General features: G+C 42.7%; 1 protein-coding gene across 1 annotated transcript; it reads right to left on the bottom strand.

Moving 5' to 3' along the window:
• Positions 1 to 19,620: 19,620 nt before the first annotated feature.
• On the bottom strand, positions 19,621 to 19,989 carry LOC142431078 (large ribosomal subunit protein uL29-like). Its single transcript, XM_075536095.1, has one exon. The coding sequence runs from the start codon at positions 19,987 to 19,989 to the stop codon at positions 19,621 to 19,623; it is 369 nt and encodes a 122-aa protein (XP_075392210.1).
• Between the last annotated feature and the right edge of the window lie 542 nt (positions 19,990 to 20,531).

The raw sequence follows: 20,531 nt of genomic DNA, 5'->3' as shown, positions 1-20,531 counted from the left end.
TTAAGCCAATTACTAAAATCAGGCCTGTATTTTAAATACTATTAAGGATACCTAAACAAGGTTGGAAACCAAGCTATTTTTTTTAACCAAGTAGTCTTTTATCAGTCCGTGCAGATTTTTTTTAAAGCATAATGTTACACTGGTCTCCTGGGATTCATTTGATCAACATGATTAAATTATTTCCTTACTCAGCTAGAAGGAAATTACTAGTTACCAGACATTATGTGTCTGTTAATTATGTGCAATAAGCCTCTCTCCTATCACACCAGCTCCTGCATTCATGTTCTGTGCATTTTAAAGGCATTATCATTAAAAAAATTTAAATATTGAAAAGGGACAGCTATAATTTGGTTTCATCTATTTAATAAATAAGTAATCTGTGAATCGGTACAAATTGTCTCTTTGCTCTTTGCGTCCACACAGACTTTCTTAGAGAGAACATACTGAGAGATTCTTCTGATATCTGTTTTCACAAAAGAACATCCACCCCCACCCCCAACCATCAGCTTTCTAGGGCAACAGCCAGGTCCTCTGTTACTGAGTAGTATGTATGTGAACATTGCTCACCACCTCCCCCCCAAAAAAAACAACAAAAAAACCACAGAGGGCGGCGTGGCTCCTTCCATGGGGTCTGCTCACCTGGGATGGAGACAGGGGTCACATTATTGCATTCCTTTTTGAAGCTACAATCTAAAGGTTTCAAAAGTCTCTCTCTCTCTCTCTCTCTCTCTCTCTCTCTCTCTCTCTCTCTCTCTCTCTCTCTCTCTCTCTCTCTCTGTCTCTCTCTCTCTCTGTCAAAGAAGAGACAACATATGGTAGCTGAGAGACCTTATTTTGTCTTCTAATGAAATGATGTGATTCTGTTTCATATTAAAGTGTTAATCGGTCTGAAATTAGGTCTCACAGAAAGAATAGTGCTTTTAAAACTGCTTAATACGATTCATTTTCTGCAGTCAAAACCAGATGACTGTTTTTGGGTTTTTTTTTTTGAATCACAAAAAGAGAGAGTGGAAAGTGAGTTCTTCTCCAGGGTCTCCACACTACCCGCCCCCACCCCACCCCCCATCTGCCCCTGGCTTGGGACCCAGATCCAATAACCGGTTTAGAGAAGAGAAAGCTCTTTAGACTTGGAGCCTGCACCGAAGCCTAGAAGGTTTTCTTTGAGTCTGAGAATCTTCACAGGTTTATGAAAGCTCAACAAATATTTCAAAGAAGGAAGTTTCACATTTGAAGTAGGTGATCCCATTAGGCGCTGAGACACGGCGTCTTTGTTGTGGGCCCAGGCATCGCTTTCTGTAAAATAGAGCCGTGTCCCACTAATATGCCAAGACATGGCTTCCATGGCAGATACAGATAGGGCTGTACTTGGTTCATGCGCTTTGGCTTTCATTGTTAATAATGAATGACAAAAGTTCGGAGAGGAGCTGAGTGGATCCTTAGCTTGAAAAGAAAGAATTTCAACTGGCAGCATTCAAAGCGAGTTAGAAACCACTTAGATGGTCAGAGAAGGGAAGACACACAGAAAGAGCTCATCCTGGAAATCTGTCCACAGCCATGAATTTGCACAGAACCCATGTCAGTGAGATGGTTATTTTGGGGGTCAGAGCAAGGAGAGGTAAGTCTTCACAGAGATGAAACCAAGACCCTCTTTTCTTTGCCTGTGACTGGTGAGCCTTCGAGGGTGTGAGGGACCAGGGAGGGAATGACTTAACCCAAACCAGTTCCAGTGGTGTCGGTTCTGGTTCATGACAACTCGGAGTGTGTCCAGTCCTGCCTGGGGCCTTCAAGACCTTTCACAAGTGGATGGTCAGAACTTCCAACGTTTTGGTAGTCACTGAGCAGATGAAAAGGTGGCATTGACCGGACGCCAAGAAAAGGCAGGCACAAACTCGGAATCCGCAGCCATCAAGTCAAGGCTGGCTCCGTGTAACCCTCCAGGGCAGAATGGAACTGCCTCAGTGGGTTTTTGCAACTGTCCCTCTTTCCAGAATTTAAAAACCCTCATTCTTTTCCTCCCAAGACACAGACCAGGAGGTACAACATAAGACTCTTTTATCCTGTTTTAAGAGAATGGGAAACAGGCAGAGGTATCAATAAGAAAGCTTCATAACAAAATTTAAAATGTTAGTGGATACAAATATTGGTTAAATGAATAAGAGACTCTTCTAAGGAGAAGCGATGCTTGAGCCCCTCAAAACCCAAGATATCTTTTTTCTTTTCAATTTCTTCATTCCCCGCCTCCTTCCCCGCTCTCTTCCTCCTTTTCTTTCTTCTCTTCCTTCATTACTTCCTTCTGTCGTTTTTACTTCCTTCCGTCTGCAAGACAACACTCTAAGAAGATTGTGTATTCAGTAGTCATTTATTCCTCCGACCAATAGTTAAGAATTCCAACTTCATGTTACGTACTCCAGCAGGCTCTGTGGGCTGATGGGTAAACAAAGCAAGCACAGCCCCTTCCCTGATTAGCCTTTGAAGTTAAGAATTTTTTAATCTGCTCGACTGGGTTCAGTGAATTTTTCAGACTGGTTTCCATCTAATTTGTTGTACCCATGGATGGAATGAACAGTCCTGCAGTCGCTTTGAATACGCTGTGGTACAGACGAACATTTTATAAGAGTAAGGAATCTAAATTTGTGATGTCCACATTAGGTGGCTGCCCAAGATAGAGAGAGCCCTGATTTCAAGTGGCACCTTCACAACTGGTTAATCAAATCCCACACAAATTAGGTATCAGTTCTGCCAAACCAGTTCCAACCAGCTGAATCCCACCACCCCCTTCAGTAGAGAAAAAATGGCCTTTTGATGGTTCTCAGTTGGCATGTAGCCAGTCACATCATGTATTCTTTTTGAAAAAAAATCCATTTCATTGGCATATAATCAGATGATACAATTCAATAGTTCGTTCACACCAAGAAGAGTGTACAGTCATTACCACAATCAGTATCAGAACTTTTTCTTCATTCTTGTAATCATCTTTATTAGCTCCCCATTGCCTCCCAACCTCCCCTCTCATACACCCATGGGACCATTAATTGGGTTATTGTTTCTCTAGATTTTTAATACAGGAAAAGATTTGGCAACAAACAAAAATCACAGCAAAATGAAAGGGTGACCTTGAGCCAGTCACTCCCCCCCAACCCCCGGGGTTTTCAGTACTCTCGCTCTTTGAAGAGAGTGCTTTATCAGCAGCCCGCTAGAGGTCATTGGGTTTGGATGAGTATGACTCATGATGTTACCCAATAGAAATAACATGATCACATTGTTTACAAGCAAAAGCCCTGACTATTTAAATTTTGAGTCTTCCCAGCTAAAAGTTCTAGCAAACAGCACCTTGATCTCTGATCACAGAAGAATGAGTATGCTGTTTAGTGTAGAAGGGCACATTGGTTTTAAGCACTCCCCTGAGTTGCCAAGACTGCTACCCCAACATTCAAACCACAGCATCCGTCTTAGCAAGAAGGGACGACGGTTCCATGTTAGACTATTTTTTCCAGGTATGTCCAGATCACTGCAGACTAGCCAGAGTACAATACTAATTTATTTCAATTCCACATTAGAAGGCCAGGCTTGTACAGATGGCCTGTGAACAGATTTTTTTCACTTGTGTAACCCAGTTCTTACAAATAAACTAGTTGGACTTTGTTTTCCCATTTGATTGAAACAATCAGCTCCTTCAGTGGCTGACCTGTAGACTAGCCCTGCAAGCCTTGTCAAGTATGCCTGTACCTCATAAAGGTAGACCTTTTACTACTGTGTGTGTGTAATTGAATGATTTCCACACAACTCAACTTCATGCTTCAAGCTGGTCAAACGCGTGTGCCCACTCACATTGGTTCTCTATTGAGTAAAATCTGCCTGCCAACTATTTCACACCTCAAATATGAGCAGCCTCAGAATGTTTTCTCCTCTGGCTCCAGTGTTTTCATTTGTTTTGCATTTTAGATCCCACAGTGCGTGCCCTCTTGTCTGGATATTTGCCTTAGGAAAGTCCCTTTATTTCCCTTTCTTGGAAAACAATCAGAGCCCTGCTCCCTTTAGCTTGTCTCTCTCGAGTTGTACTCTCATCGATTGCTGTTGGGTTTGTATTTGACTAGCTCTCAAAAAGCCACCTTCCTCTGTTAAAGAACACCCCTGGAGCCCCTTTGCTTCTCTCTGTGTATGTGGTACCTAGGAAATGCTCTCAAGGTAACCTGAGGTTTTAGCTGAAATTTTTCATTTTCTTCAAGCACAGTAATGTCCCCCAGCTAGGAGACAAACACAGAAACCTCTTGCAACTGCTGGTCAGAGTGTATCTTTTGTGGTAACTCACTATAGGCATGAAACCCAAAGAAGAAACATACCCTTTGACCAGGTAATTACATTTGGGGCATTATCCAAAAGAAGTGTGTCATGGAGTTGCCAAAGACATGTGATCAGAACATGCAAATCAGAATGTTAATAGTACAGAAAATCTGAAACGTAGCTGCTTATTAATATAATGGAAGTCAACTAAATAAAATTTGTCTTTTTAATATGGCACACTATGAAACCAAACCAAAAGCTAAACTTGTTGCCATCAGGTTCTGCCAACTCCTAGAACCCTGATAGGACAGCGGAGAACTGCTTCAGTGGGATTTCCAAGAGGGTAATCTTCATGAAAGCAGGCTGTCCTACCTTTCTCCAGCTGATTGTGGGTTAAACCCTCCTGCTCTTTAATTGAGCACGTAACTATTATGCCATCAGGGTTCCTTGACGCACTATTTCATATTAGGTCATCAAATACATAATATCCATTGGTTTTAGGAAGGAGCCTTGTGGTGCTGTGGGATAAATGTTGAACTGACAACCATAAGGTTGATGATTCAAAACTACCAGTGTCTCTATGGGAGAAAGATGAGGCTGTCTGTTCCCGTAAAGATGTACATTTTCAGAAATCCTATGTAAAGTTGCTATCAGTTAGAATTGACTCAATGGCAGTGGGTTTGGATTATTCAAATTGAAAGGTTCTCACTGAGTAGTTAAGGGATTTAAATAAATTGAGCTATTTTCCTAGTGTACCCTATACTCCTGATATCATATACATATATGATATAAATACATATAAATTAATAGTATAACTTAAGTCGTTAATACCTATTATAGACTGTGTCGTGATTTCTAATTATATACCATTTATTTTGACTGCATTCTTTGCCTCAGACTGCACAACAGCCCCCGCCCCCTCCCTAAAAGTCAAGTATCCTATCTTATCCCCTTAATCTTAGGTGGACTATATATCTTGTTTGACGAATAGGGTATAGTAAATTTAGAACAAACAAAGACTTACTGCATGCTTACACAGTTGAGTTTTCTCTCTGGGGTTTCAATCATCAGCATTAGACAATGCCTTTTCTATTTCCCAGGTTCAAGGATCATGAGAAACACGTGGAACAGAATTGAGTCTATTCTATAGTTTAGAGTCAAGCCCATCTGAGCCCAGGCTAGATCAGCTGTCAACTCCCCATGCCCATCCTCCTCCAGTTCAACAGCAAATGCACAGCAAAAAGGAAAAATATATATATTATGGTTTTAAACTGAGATTTCTTGTTAAACAGAATCATTATGGCATTATCTGGCTAATATAATATATTTACTAGGTGTTTCATTGCATTAATTGATAGTTTGGTATGAGGTAATAGAGAATCATGAAAGCAGGAGTCAAGAGATCAAAAGATGCATTGCATTAGGTAAATGAGCTGCAGAAGACTTCTTTAAAGTATCGAAAAGCAAAGAGATTACTTTGAAGACTAAGGTGTTCCTGATCCAAGCCATGGTATTTTCAATCACTTCATAGGCACATGAAAGTTGGTATTGAATAAGGAAGACAGAAGAATCGCTGATTTGAATTAGGTACTGGCAAAGACTATTGAAGTGCCATGGACTACCAAAGGAGCAAACAAATCTGTCTTTTTAGAAGTACAGCCAGAATGCTCTCTAGTGGTAACCATGGCAAGGCTTGGTCTCCTGTACTTTGGGCAGTCTATTAGGAGAGACCAGCCCCTAGAGGACAGCATGCTTGGTAAACCAGAGGGGTGGTGAGGAAGAGGAAGGCCCTCAACAAGGTGGTCTGACACAGTGGCTATACCAATGTACAAACAGAAGAACAATTGTGAAGATGGAGCATGGCCTGGCAGTGTTTCATTTGTACATCGAGTCTAAACTGACTCGATGCACCCATCAGCAGCAACAACAGCATGAGGTATTAACAAAAAATACTAAAAAGTGCATAATTCAAAACATAGTAATTATCTTACAATGAGCCTTCATGGGAAATAAGTTATTACTAGACATTTCTTGATTGGCCTAAAGTTTAAGAGTCTACAAAGGGATACCTCCCCCCAAAAAACCAGAATTTCACTGGGAAAATCAGATCTTTTCTAGTATGCATCTTTCCTGCTAGGCGAGCATCAAGCAACTCACTCTAAGTTAGTGCACACAGTGGCATCCCCTGGGAAAGTTCTCTCTGGTCACTGTGAATTTTTTTCATAATATCAGTTTCTCTCAAACCTTGTTTTTTTTTTGTGATGGCTGACTTCAGAGAACAGTGTGTGACTGTGAAATGTTGTTTCCTGCTCAGGAAAAATGCCACAAAAACTGATGTGATGTTGAACACAGCTTACAAACACAGTGTTATGGGAAAACGAAACTGTATGAGTGGTATTCCCATTTCATACAAAGTGAAATGTCAATTGATGACAAACCTTGTTCTGGACATCTGTCACTTTCCAAATGGACAAAAATGTCACCTCATAGTGCTTTTGGAGTTCATTCTACCAGATCAGACTGCTAATTAAATTTTCTATTTTGAGGTTCTGAAAAGATAGTGTGTAATGGTGTGCAACAAAAAAGCTTGATTTGTGGCAGATGGGGGGAGTGGTTTTGCCACCATGACAATGCACCTGTTCATCTCAGTGTGCCAGTTTTGGGCAAAAAACAGCATGCCTCTCTTGCCCCACACAACTTACTCACCTGACCTCACTTCATGTGACTCCTTTTTGTTTCTGTGGATGCAAAGGGACAGGAAAGAACAGCGATTTGTTGACAGACAAGAGGTGAAGAAATAAAACTAGGGAGGTGCTATCAGCCATCCAACAGATGAGTTTGAAAAATGTTTCCAAGAATGGAAAACCAGATTTGACACATATATTTAAGTGTAACAGAGAGTACTTTGAAGGTAATAAGGGTTGAGGTTTTATTGACTAAGGGCGATACAGGGGACAGCACCGGAGACACAGTGTGGGAATTGCACCTGACCTGATCCCACCACACCGAGGCAAAGCACTGGGGGAGTGCAGCGGAACAGCAAGGGAATGGAGTGGCAAGGTCCCCAGGGAATGCTGAAAGTGGACTTTGGGGCCAGGGCGTGGTGCCCCAACAGACTGGACTGGAAAACGCTCCTAAGGGCCAGCAAACGATCCCTGAACTAACTACAAGCTTTTCTCTTGTGAACTGTTTTGTTTTGTTCTTTGTCAGTGGTTTGTTTTTGTTGTTTTGTTGTCTGGTTGCATACTGTTGCTTTGTTTTCCTCTGTCTTGTTTTCGTGCATGTTAGTGTCTCCACAGGTCTGTCTGAATAGGACAGGCTGGATGAACTATCTGGAGGAAAAACAACGGGACCGACAGTTCCGGGGAGACTTGGGGTGGGGGGGGTAAGGGGGGTAAGGAAGTGGTGTTAACAAACATAGGGACGAGGGAACAACATGGGACCCAAAATGGTAGAGAGGGGGGAGTGGCAGGCCTGGTAGGAAATGATCAAAGGTAAGGTTGCTTAGAGAAGAGGTATACTCTAGCCCAGGTGGCGACGAAGCATGGTAGTAGGGCAGGAGGAAAGTCAAGGGAGATGGAGGAAAGAGCTAGGAGTCAAAGGGCACTTATGGAGGTCTAGACAAAGACATGTACATGCAAATATATATAGGAGGATGGGGGAATAGATCTATGTGTCTATATTTATAGGTTAAGTATTAAGGTGGCGGAAGGACCTTGGGCCTCTACTCAAACACTCCCTCAATGCATGAATACTTTCTTTTATTAAATTGGAACTCTATGATGCTCACTCTCCCAACACAACTGCTGGAGCCAAAGTGGGTGAACAAGTAAATGTGGTGACGAAAGCTGATGGTGCCCGGCTATCAAAAGAGATAGTGACTGGGGTCTTAAAGGCTTGAAGATAAACAAGTGGCCATCTAGCTCAGAAGCAACAAAGTCCACATGGAAGAACACACCAGCCTGTGTGATCGAGTGGTCCTGAAGGGATCAGTTACCAGGCATCAAAGAACAAAAAAATCATATCATTGACTGCACACCTCCATGATAGGATCGCTGAAGACAAATGGGTGCATAAACAAATGTGGTGAAGAAAGCTGATGGTGCCTGGCTATCAAAAGAGATAGTGTCTGGGGTCTTAAAGGCTTGAAGGTGACCAAGCCGCCATCTAGCTCAGAAGCAAAAAAGCCCACATGGAAGAAGCACGCCGGCCAGTGTGATCACGAGGTGCCAAAGGGACCAGGTATAAGGCAACATGCAAAACAAACAAAAAAAATATATATGTGTGTATATGTACATATATGCATGTGTGTATATATGTATATGTATGTATATATATATATATATATATTTACCATATTGAATGAAGGGGGAAGTGCAGAGTGGAGACCCAAGGCCCAAGTGTCGGCCAATGGAGATCCCCTCACAGAGGGGTTTAGGAGAGGAGATGGGTTAATTAGGGTGCGAGGTAGTACCGATGAAGAACACAGCTTTCCCCCATATCCTGGATTCTTCCTCCCCCCAGCTACCATGATCCGAATCCTACCTTGCAGGGCTGGATAGGGCAGAGGTTGTACACTGGTACATATGAGGGCTGGAGGCACAGGGAATCCAGGGTGGATGATACCTTCAGGACCAAGGGTGTGAGGAGTGACGCTGGGAGAGTGGAGGGTGAGTGGGTTGGAAAGGGGGAACTGATTACAAGGATCCACATGTGACCTCCTCCCTGGGAGAGGGACAGCAGAGAAGGGGGGGGGAGGGAAATTCTGGATAGGGCAAGATATGACAATATAAATGCATAAATTACCAAGGGCACATGAGGGAGCGGGGAGCGGGGAGGGAGGGGAAATAAAGAGGACCTGATGCAAAGGGCTTAAGTGGAGAGCAAATGCTTTGAGAATGATTGGGGTAGGGAATGTATGGATGTGCTCTATACAATTGATGTATGTATATGTATGGATTGTGATAAGAGTTGTATGAGTCCCTAATAAAATGTTAAAAAAGAAAAGAGGAGAAAAAAAAGAAAATGATTAGGGCAAAGAATGTACAGATGTGCTTTATACAATTGATGTATGTATATGTATGGACTGTGATAAGAGTTGTATGAGCCCCTAATAAATTGTCTAAAAATATTTCCAGTTTTGGGGGGGTACCCATCATAGACTAGCAGAAGAAACTTCTCAAAGTCAATTGGATCAATCAAGCCATCACCTAAGCTGCATCATTGCGGGAGAGGAACATTGCAAATAAGACATGTGTGTAAATAAGCTCGCCATCTGGTCCCACATACTCAGATTTTGGTCATCGAGGAGAGATTGAGGTTGAAACCATGGCAGTGCCTATCATGGACTGGGGGTCTCGAGGAACACAGGGAAAGCACAAGTTGTGAACAGTATTGATCAATGATATTTGTGTGGGAGCACATATGAAATACCCTGTACAGACACTCTCCAAAGAAAAGATGCAAGGGCTTCATAAAAATTGCTAAAAATTTTTCAGAATAAAATGTGGCATTCTACTGTTTTACTCAGAACCTCTATTTAGGTCAGCTCCGTTTGTCTTCCTGGCTTAATAAGGCACCAGGATACTTAACTTATTCTAAGGGTCATTTCACACCTGCTAGAAGAGATGAGATATCATTTTTCGTGGCCAAAGTGAAGAGTTCCACTTGTGTCTAGAGCTGATTCAAAAGAGCCAAATAAACAGCTAGGAAGTGTGGTCCCTTAAGGTCCTCTTCTAATGCTTTACCACTTTGTACTGAACATGGCCACTTGCAAGGCCGCAGGGGCTGCAGAAATGAGGAGGTGCGTAGAAGAGCAGAGAGAGAAATCAAAGCATCGTCAAGTGTTCCACACCAGAGAAGCATCAAGTACAACATGGGAGAAAACAGCTGTTGATTTAGTCCATAAATTAAAAACAGCCAGCACGACTCTTTATTTTGAAGTACTTTTTATGAAATAGTGGCGGTAGACTGGTTGAACATGCTCTAGTGGTATCTAGTGAACTACTTTCAAAAACAAGTTCTGCTTGTTTGGGGTAAGTTGTGAATAGGCCGTAAGCTTGTGGGCACTGAAAATTAAAATGCTCCCTAAACTTTGACCAATTGTTTTAATAGACAGCAAACAATGCGTGTGAATCTTTTTATAGTCTTTTTGACCTACTCTGTCTGCGCCTTAATCATGCTCTTGTTGTGCCAATATTGTTTGCATAACAGTAGGTTTATTATTTATGTTTTTTATTAAAAGGTGTCTGTGGAAAAGAGATTTACCATGACTCTTCAGAAAATTATATTTTTAATCAGCAGCAGAAGTTCAGAGTACTTTCTATATGTGGGGCACCATATTACAATGATCCAAGCAGACTGAAGTCAAAGAATACTCTTGCCTGTCTATTGTTAATTCTTAGAAACGCAAACATATGTTTTGAATATCATTATTGCTCAATTAGCATGAGCAGTCAGGCTTCCTGTGAGAATAAAAACTCAGAGGACTATAATATAATTACTATTTGCATTTAAATTGTGTGCTATACATTTCTGGCTCTGGGTCCTAATAGTAAAGTCTAATACTTAGTGTGTTCTTTCTGTGTGTCAGTAAATAAGAGGATCAGCTCAATTAATATCCCTAACAACTCCATTAGATACACACTATTATTATACCCATTTTGTTTATGAAGAAGCTGAGTCTTGGGTAGAGAGCCCCTCTCATTTGGCCTCTGCATAGTACACAGACCCAGAACCACTCAATAGAAGCAAAGAGTCAAGCCTGGCATGTTTGACTCTACTCCTCCTGCTATAAGTAGTGTACCTATTCTTGCTACCCTTTTCCTAATCACTACAATTGCAAGGAAGTCAAGGCTCACCAAGCCAAATCTCCACTTTCCCTCTTCCTCCCAACCCTGGTAGCAGAGATCAGTCTCTGTGTCTATATATTTGATAATTAATATAAGTGAGATCACGTAGAATTTTGGGTGATTTTTTTGTGGCCAAATGATTCCTTTAATGTTTTATTGAAGTTTGAGTTGAAACTTACAGAGAAAAATTGATGTTCCACTCAATGATGTATACACCGTTTGCTTTGTAGCATTGGTTGCGATCCCCTCAATGCAAGAGTACTTGCCCCTGTTCTGCCTCGAGTGACCCACTGATGTTGATCCTTCTTTCCAGAGCACTCCTACTCTGGAGCCTTGTTTTTGGAGAAATCCTCCCCTTTTGGTCTGATATGTGTGTGAGTGTATTGAGAAGAACATTACTCTCTGGTGCTGCTATTCCCTTAATAGGCTTATTGTTTGGCTGAACAATGATCCCTGGGGTGGGGGAGGGGGTGTGAGTTCAGGACCAGGCTTAAGGGGTATCTAAGGATCACAGTCTTGGACATTGTTCCAGTCTCTATTCCACCAATAAGTCTAATCTTTTAAAAAACAATTTTACATTTGTTCCAGTTTTTTCTTTCTCTCTCTCTCTGTCAAGGACCTTCTCTAGTGACATCTTAGAGGACCACTTGCAAGTGTTAAGAGCACAGTCACCATTTTCCAAATTAGGATATAGAACATCGACTTTGAGGGCTCTATTATGCCAATCAGCCTAGATGTCCCCCAAGATACTAGTTTTATGCCCCAAGCCCAAGGAACTATTTCCCCAAGTTTTTGAGTTATGGCTAACAAGTGTTTGGAATTTTGTCCCCTGTATGTTCTAACGGAAGTCCTTGTAGTATAATGGGTTATGCATTTGACTGCTAGCTGCAAAGTCAGCAGTTTGAAACCACCAGCTGCTCTTTGGAAGAAAATCGAAGCTTTCTACTCCAGTAAAAAAAAAAAATCAAAGGCTCTGAAACCCATGGGGGCAGTTCTGTGCGGTCCTACAGGGATGCTATGAGTTGGAATCAACTCGATGGTAGTGAGTTTGTTTTTGTTTCAGGTTTGCATGCCTTACCATGTCCTTGTGCATATGTGTGGCAACTGTGGACAAAGGAAGGTCGAGCATGTTAAGTCAGTTGTGATACATAACTACCTGATACAATGTCTCCAAGTCTGGAGATCGTTACAGCCTCTTTTTTCTCTCCCAGAGCTGCTGCTGGCGGGTGGTTCGCAGTCCGTCGCTTACCCTACATCACGACCAGGGCTCCTACATAGAAACTTCCTCTGCGAAACCGATCCTTGGGCTGTACTCACATTTGCTGAGTTTGCATGTTTACCTGTGTCTCGACTCTAGCTAATAATACTCTGTGATGATTTTGTTTTAGGAAGGTGTGTGCAGAAGCACTCACCCTGAAGGTCCTTTGTGCGCTCGTGCATCTCCCCGTGTCTTCCTTTTCCGTTTAGGAAGATGAGCTGCCTTCCCCCTTCTTGCAGATTGCCTTTGCCTTCACACTGGCTCCCCTGTGTCTGTTCTAGATAGGGCGTGGTCCTCCGGTTCCTTCCCAGCCCTGGGAACCGTCACAGGCCATTGCTTCCTGGTGTAACCCTTTTCTCCATGTTTTATGCTGGTGGTCTCATGCAAAAGCTTCCTTTTGTGATGGAATTCAGTCATTCGGCACAGTGCCCTTCTGGTTTAGCCACGATATAAGGTGCTTGGCAGATATGCTCCATTATTGTTTACGGCTGCATAGTATTCCAATATGTATATGTACCCTAGCCCATTCATTCATCAACTTTGGTTGCTTCATCATGTTGCTACTGTGAATAAAGCCATGATGAATGTGGGTGCACAAGCACCCCGTCAGGCCCCAGCTCTTATTTCCCTGGGATATACAGAGTAGTGGAATCTCTCATTATTTTGAAGAGCATAACTCTTTAGTGCATACTTCATGAGTGGATTGTAAAGGGTTAAACCATGATTTGTATCCCCAAACTGGCATCAGTGGGTATGTTTTACGCAAACAATGCTTCTCGATATGCATAGTATAGCCCTGGATTTCATTCTTTAGTTTTTTTCAACATGTAAATTTGGCATTTGAGGGCAAGTGCTGTAGCTTAAAAGAGCCCCGCAGATGCCATGGTTAGGTGTTTATCCGCTCACCCAAACTTTGGCAGTTCCAATCTGTCAACTCAGCAGTTCAGTGGAAGAAAGACGAGGCTTTCTTTTCCCTTGAAGATTTACAGCCTCAGGAACTCTGTATGAGATCACAATGAGTCAGAATCAACGGGATCCTGGTGGATTGGGTTAGGTTGGGACCTCACATAAGAGAGTCTTCTTGCTGGTGTAATGACTAATAACTACAAAGTTGCTGACAGGACTGTCAGTGGCTCAAACCCACCGGCGGCTCCACAGAAGGAAGATGTGATGATTTGCTTCTATAAAGATGACAGCTTCAGAAACCCTATAGAGCAGTTCTATACTTTCCCCTAATAACTGAGTCAGAATACGTTTCATTCACCCTCACTGCCATCGAGTGGATTCTAACTCATAGAAACCCTATAGCACAGAGCAGAACTGCCCCTTTGTTTTCAAAATCATAAACCTTTATGGGAGCAGACAGCTGCATTTTCCTCCTGGCGACTGGTTAGTGGGTTCAAATCACTGACCTTTTGACTAACAGCTCACTGTATATGCCACTCCAGCATTGGCCCTCCCTATCTACCACACACTTCGGATGTGGGATATTATTTATGGTCTCGGAATAGATTTAATGATCATGTGTTTTACCATAGTTGATTGATACCTAAATATTCAAATTATGAAGCGTGTAGCTGATGGGCAAATTTTGAAGAATGAGGATAGTGGGTCTAGTGCTGTGGTCACAAAGCCTGATATTCATGTATCCGTGCCATGGACACTTATTGAGCACCTACTGTGCACACTGATCTAGTCATGAAGGTACTGTAAGTGCATGACAGGCAGAATCGGCCCTTATCAAGCTTCCATTCCAGTTACAGGACTGGGAATTAATAAACAACTGTTTAAATCTTTCTGATAATAAGCACTATGGTGAAAATCATGAGGTGCATTGATAAGAATGGAGGCAGAGAGATCTCAGGCTTCAGAAGTGACAAAGGCTGTGGTCTCACAACTCTCAGTGAGGTAAAAATTACAAGACATAGAGCATGTGGCGTTCCACCTCATGCAAAATGGTGTGGCTGAGTGAGTTCATTGGGGAATCACATTGCCAGCTGCTTTCTCGGTGTGGATGTGCATGAGAGACTGCTAATAGAGGTCCCAGGTCATGCCCACACGAACATTACGAACCAACTGGGGAAAATAAGGTTTACACACACACTGAAGTAAAAAGGAGGATGAAAGGGCATTGCCCATTGCCCACCTTAGATATAGAGTGAAAGGTCTCTGGGGGTATAGTAGGTTAGGCACTGGACTGCCAACCACGAGGTGTGTGGTTCAAACCCAGAAACTACTCTATAAGAGAAAGATGAGGTGTTCTGTTCCCATAAAGATTCACAGAAACCTACAGGAGCTAATCTGCTTTATTATTCCTAGGGCGTCATTATAAGTCAAAATAGACTCCGTGGCAGTCAGGTTTGAGTTTCCAATAAGGAATGCAATCAGCAATCCATAAGAGATGATCCCTGGAGACTGAGATGTGGAACCCCAAACACCAAACTTAATGCCATGGGGTCAATTTTGACTCATATCAACCCTCTGTCAACCTCATAACAACCCTATATAGTTAGAACTGCCCCGTGTGAGTTTCCAAGACTATAACTCTTTAAGGGAGTTGAAAGTTTCAACTTTCTTCTACAGAGTGGCCGGTTCTTTGGAACTGTCAACCTTGCCTTTATCAGCCCAAGGTCAATGCATAACCACTGCTACACGGAGTCTTCACTAGGATTAGGATGGGCCAGGACAAGCTGCCTATGAGAGCATAACATTAAGTTTGGCTTTTAAACATGGGTAGGGTTTGGCTAGACAGAGATGTGTTTGTCTTTCCTGGAAGACCAGACACAGGGACACAGGAGCGTCCTTTCATTAGCCTGCGTCCTTCTCGCTTCCAGCATTTCTATGCTTCCAGCGAACTGCACGTCGCTATTTCCAGTTCTTCATGCAGGAAGAGAGCTAAGACCTGTAAGGAGATGGAGTCCTAGACTTCGGGCAAACTCTAGGGGTTGGGTTCCTGCCAGCCATGTGGTACCAGGCAAGGGACCTACAATCCCTGAGGCCCAGTTTTCTCATTTGAAAAAACTGAAAAACAAAAAAGAACTCTCACTGCGAACCAATCGATTCTGACTCTGAACTACTATAGAAAACAGGGTCAAGTCGCCCCGGTGGGTTTCTGAACCAGCAGCATTCACAGAGGCAGCACGCTTCATCGTTCTCCCTAAAGGCACTGGTCATTTCAAAGCACTGGCATGGGGGTGAGCTGCCCATTATGGAACCCACTGTGGCATCAGGGGCCTTAAACTAATCCTTGTGCTGCTGTTCTCAAAACTACCATGGGATTTTAATGAGAAGCAACGAAGGCATGAGGATAGGCTTGGGGGAGGCTGGATGACGCCCATCATTGAGTATAAGCAACAGCGTACACATAAACCTTAAAGCAATTGTAAAGCCAGTTGCTGACAAGTTGATTCTGAATCATGGCAACATCATGTGTGTGTGAGTACACTTTTCAGAGATTGATTTTTCAGAAATAATAGCCAGTGCTTTCTTCCCAAGTTTCCCAGTGGATTTGAACCCCTAACCTTTTGTGTAGTAGTTGGTCATGTTAACCATTTACACTCCCCAGAGTCTCTGACAGACTTTCAGGAAGCACCTAACCCAATTCTCCTATTTTGCACGTTAAACAAAACGAGGTTGTGGGGATCGAGGAAGCTCTGTGAAACGATCAGGTTGCTCACATTTCTAGATGTCTACTCCCGAGTGCTCTCTCGACCCCCACCTGACTGGCTCAGGACACCTCACCCCTACGCATGGGAAACCCTGCAGTCAAGAGATGCAAGCTGTGGAAACACCTTCTACCCTATGTTGAGTGGGGGATTCTGTTTCTTCGCCGAAGCCCAGCATCCTGTTTACTCTGGAGGTAGTACTCTTAACCAGTGCCTATGAAGTGCCACTGCCTCCCACCCCAGACACCTTCCATGTGGCAAAGACGGTAAGACTTATAGCAGACTAAACTGAGAGAGTGTTACCTACTTAAACTGTTTTTCTGACTTAATAAGAATTTTTCATCTACAGCAAGCCATTTTAAAATATTGTCTATACACAAACAGTCACTCTGAATAATAGGTCTGCACACAGTAAATGTCACCTCTCTAAATCACAGGAGACCTCGGCCGCTCGGTGGAGGAGGCTCCATTGCAGTTTAAACTTCAGCATCCCGTTTATTATGGATGTGTTTATAAATCTCAGCGGGCACTCTTCCGCCTCCTGGGAAATCCACAGCAGTGCAGTTGTTTGTCAGGGTGACTTGTCCGGGATGTCAAAGGCCTGGTCATCCTTCTTACTTACATCTGGATCCCATTTGGATCCAAAGTGGGCCGGCCAAGGTTGTTGTCAAAGATTCCATTTTCTCATCTTTCATGACACGAAAAGCCTGTTTCAGAACAGGCATATGGGGCTCTAAAAACTGGGGTTCAAGGAATGGATGCAAAGACTTTCTCACCTCCCCCCTGTCCACCCCCAGCCGTTACCTTGAATAAAAGATCTCTCTAAAAGTGCTTTGAGTTTCTCACATGAGGGAAGCAAAAGACAGCTTACACAGCAATGGCATTGAAAAACTCCTTACTGCTCCCATCTGTCTTGGTTAGTATGAATACTTTAGCATTAAGTAGAGAAAAGGAGAATCCATCAATAGTTAATAACTGACCTTAAGCTAGAAATTCAAAGTTCACCACAATTACACCCAAGTGTCAAAGAACACACATGGGACACTCTCAATGTATTTGACTCCAAGAGCCTGGGATGGCAAATTTAAATACCATCAGAGAAAGAACTGGGCATTATTTTTAATGAGAAAATAGTGTTACCTTGTCCACTAGCCCATACTCTTTTCCAAAATTTTGCTCAGGAAAGATGGTGGCTAGTGAATGTCATCACAAAGAAGAAGTAGGAATCGATCTGAAATTCTATTATGTGGCCGAGGGGTAGACCAGTTGTTTACTAGATTCAAAGGGAGGCTGTATTTTAAAGGTAGAAATGAGATTAGGCAAACAGGGAGATAAAGCTATATGCATGTAGACACATTCACCATAGATTGCCATCCAGGAAAATTAAAATTAAAAGCTGCAGAATTAGAACTTGAGAGACTGACAACAACAAAGTCAGAACAACTGGCATTTCTACTTGCAGCTGGCGGGAGAATAAAGTGGAATAGCCACTGTCAAGAAATACCTGTGAGATTTTTGCAAAGTGAAATGCACAAGTGCCTTACCATCCAGTCACCGCATGGCTGGGTACTTACAGCCTTTCATAAACCATTTTATTCAGAAGAGCAACAAATTGGAAACAACCCAAATGCCCATCAACGGAGGATGGATAAGTTACAGCACATTCACAGAATGGAATACTATTCAGCAACAGAAAGGAATGAATCAAGGATTCTTGCATCGGCGTGGATAAATTTCATATGCATAATGCTGAGTGAAATAAACTAGTCACGAGCAGTAAATACTATATGATCCCATTTCTATGACTCATAAATCATAGCAATCAGCCATAGGCAAAACTAGTCTTAGAGGGGAGAGGCACAAAAGAAAGAGAGCATCTTATGCTTTCTAGAAAGATTGTGACGCACTGTATTGTGACGGGGTACTATTTGCCCAGATGTATAAACCAGTGAAATGTTTAGCCTCCAGGTATACTCATTTTAATACATATCATTTAATTACACTTCAATCAAGGGGGACAAAAGAAAATACACAAAAATTTTAAAAGGTGAGGCTCATTGTCTTTCTGACATTCGCTGTTACGAAGCCTGGCTACTCAAAATCTGTGACAAATTAGACAGATTTTATGAGAAAAAAGTACCATATATACTCGTGTGTAAGCCGAGTTTTTCAGCACATTTTAATGCAGTTTTTCTGGTCAAGTTAGGTGCCTCGGCTGATATTTGGGTCGACTTATACTCGAGTATGTACGCTATAACAGGCCTCCACCATCAGCTCCTGAGTCAGAGCCTGCAATTTATTAAGAGGTCCAAAAGAGTCCCATGAACATTAACATCTAAGAAGCATTTCATAGCAGTTGTTGGCTTTTTTCATAAAAACGACAACATCCATTCAGCCCATTTCAGGTAAAAATGGCACACATTTAGGGAATGACCTTTCCCCTTGGCAGGTCCCACTTGCGTTTACGTCAATCAGCGTACGTTGCTCAGTCAATGGCCACAAAGTGAGCACATCGCTTAATGACATCAGTCATATTCTCTGTTCCCAGGCACTCGTGAGGAAAGCATCAGGAGACATCTGAAGATGGGCAGGTTCGAGGCAGGTGTGTGGTCCACGCTGCCAGCAGCACCTCCCCTGCCCTGTGTTTGGCGTGTGATGTCACTTGCTTGCTGTTTCTACCTTTTACTTTATGAGCTACCTGATACCCTTTCAATAAACTCACTTTTGCTTATGCTTGCAAGAATTGGTTTGTTTGCAACCCAAACACCTAAAATATTGTCCTCTACTAGCTCTTCCAACATGCTTATGGGATTTAAACATAGGACTCATTTTTTGTGGGTTTTGTTTCCGACCATCTGAAAGAAAATTGATTTATGGAGTATCATGTCATTGTTACCAATTGCTGTCAAGTTGGCTCCAACCTTATGTATATCAGAACAAACCATCACCTCGTCCCGGTCCATCTTCATGATTATTAGGATGTTTGAGACCATTATATTAGGTAGCTTGTCAATTCATTTCACTGAGGGTTTCTCTAAATTTTGCCAACCCTCTAAGCTATTCACATGAAGTTTCTTTCTAGTGACTGGTCTCTCCTAATGGCATGTCTTTAGTAAGGGAGCCAAAGCCTCAACTTCCTCCCACCTAAGAAATTCCTAAAGAAACAAGAATGAGGCATTATAAGTATAAACACACACACACATACACACACACACAAAACACATCACATTGAAATCTACTCTCATGCCATTCCATTTCACTAATGTATCCCTCAGAAGGCTTCAAGTCCCCAAATGTCCATCCTCCATTAAAAAAAAAATTCTGCTGTGTGAGCCAACCGACATTCACTCTTCTCTATATTTCCCTGAAATCCAGCAATGGCAAATGGGGAAAATCCATAGGGATCCTTGGATGTCAACTGCTGAGATGTACCATGAATTTGGAATCTCAAATATTGGCAAGTTGTTCTACCAACGGCTTGTCCGCACTTTCAAAAAAGGCTTCGGAGAATGTGACATTTCATAGATTTTATTCCCAGCCAGTTTGTTTTATTGATGTGCACAGCTCAGGCCTTGACTGCGTGCTTGCGCAGTGGGTACAGCCGCTCCTTCAGTTGCTGCTTCCTGGTCTTCAGGCTCTCCCCGGGCTTGTTGAGGCGGCGGCGCATGGCTCCCGTTTTCTTGGGCCGCAGATCCAGGGGCTTGTGCTTCTTCCTCTTGTAGAACTTCCTGAGGTTCTCCTTCTGAGTCTGGTTCATGACGGTGAGAACTTGAGCAATGGATTTGCGGACAACTCGGATTTTGGAGAGCTTGGACGCCGCGCCGCCTGTCACTTTGGCAACGCACAGCTGCGACAACTCCACCTTCAGGTCGTCGAGCTGTTTGAGCAGCTCTTCCTTCTTGCCGCCAAGTTCCCGGGCTCTAATCTTGGCCATGGCTGAGCTTTAGAATCCATTTCGTAGATTTCTAAAAACCAGACTCTTCTACCAGAAGACTGACTTCTGTGTGGGCAAAGTCTACAGGTTTTGTGATATCTATATGTGTGTATATATGTATGTGTTATCACGTGGACATTGGAAGACAGTGAATTAGCTCCTTTCTGAAGTCTTGTAAGTTAGTTATGGTGTGCTTCTCCTCTTCTGTCACCTAAATATAGGTGGCTTTAAGAGAATGCCTAGTCATTTTGCTCTCACTAATTGCCAGCTAGTTGGGGTTTTCCGATGAATTTTACATAAAAAAAAACACACACCATCATGCTACTTTTCACATCGAGTGCTATTTAAAAGTGGAGGGTGATTTCCTAAATTGTAAATGGATAGGCAAGAGAGCAGAGGGCTCCTTCTTGGTCCTTAAGGAAGACGTAAACATTTTGCCTGGAACTTCATTTACCATCAGGCCGGGACTGTAGAATAAGAATAACATATGTTTGTAAGGTGGGGGAGCGGTTTCTGCGATCAAGCGACATAACACAAAGGAA

Source organism: Tenrec ecaudatus, chromosome 17 (assembly GCF_050624435.1).
Source record: "Tenrec ecaudatus isolate mTenEca1 chromosome 17, mTenEca1.hap1, whole genome shotgun sequence".
Taxonomy (NCBI): domain Eukaryota; kingdom Metazoa; phylum Chordata; class Mammalia; order Afrosoricida; family Tenrecidae; genus Tenrec; species Tenrec ecaudatus.
This window is presented reverse-complemented; position numbering and strand designations above follow the sequence as displayed.

Excerpts from the sequence above, each read along its gene's own strand:
- LOC142431078 (XM_075536095.1), bottom strand. The coding sequence starts at position 19,989 with ATGGCCAAGATTAGAGCCCGGGAACTTGGCGGCAAGAAGGAAGAGCTG.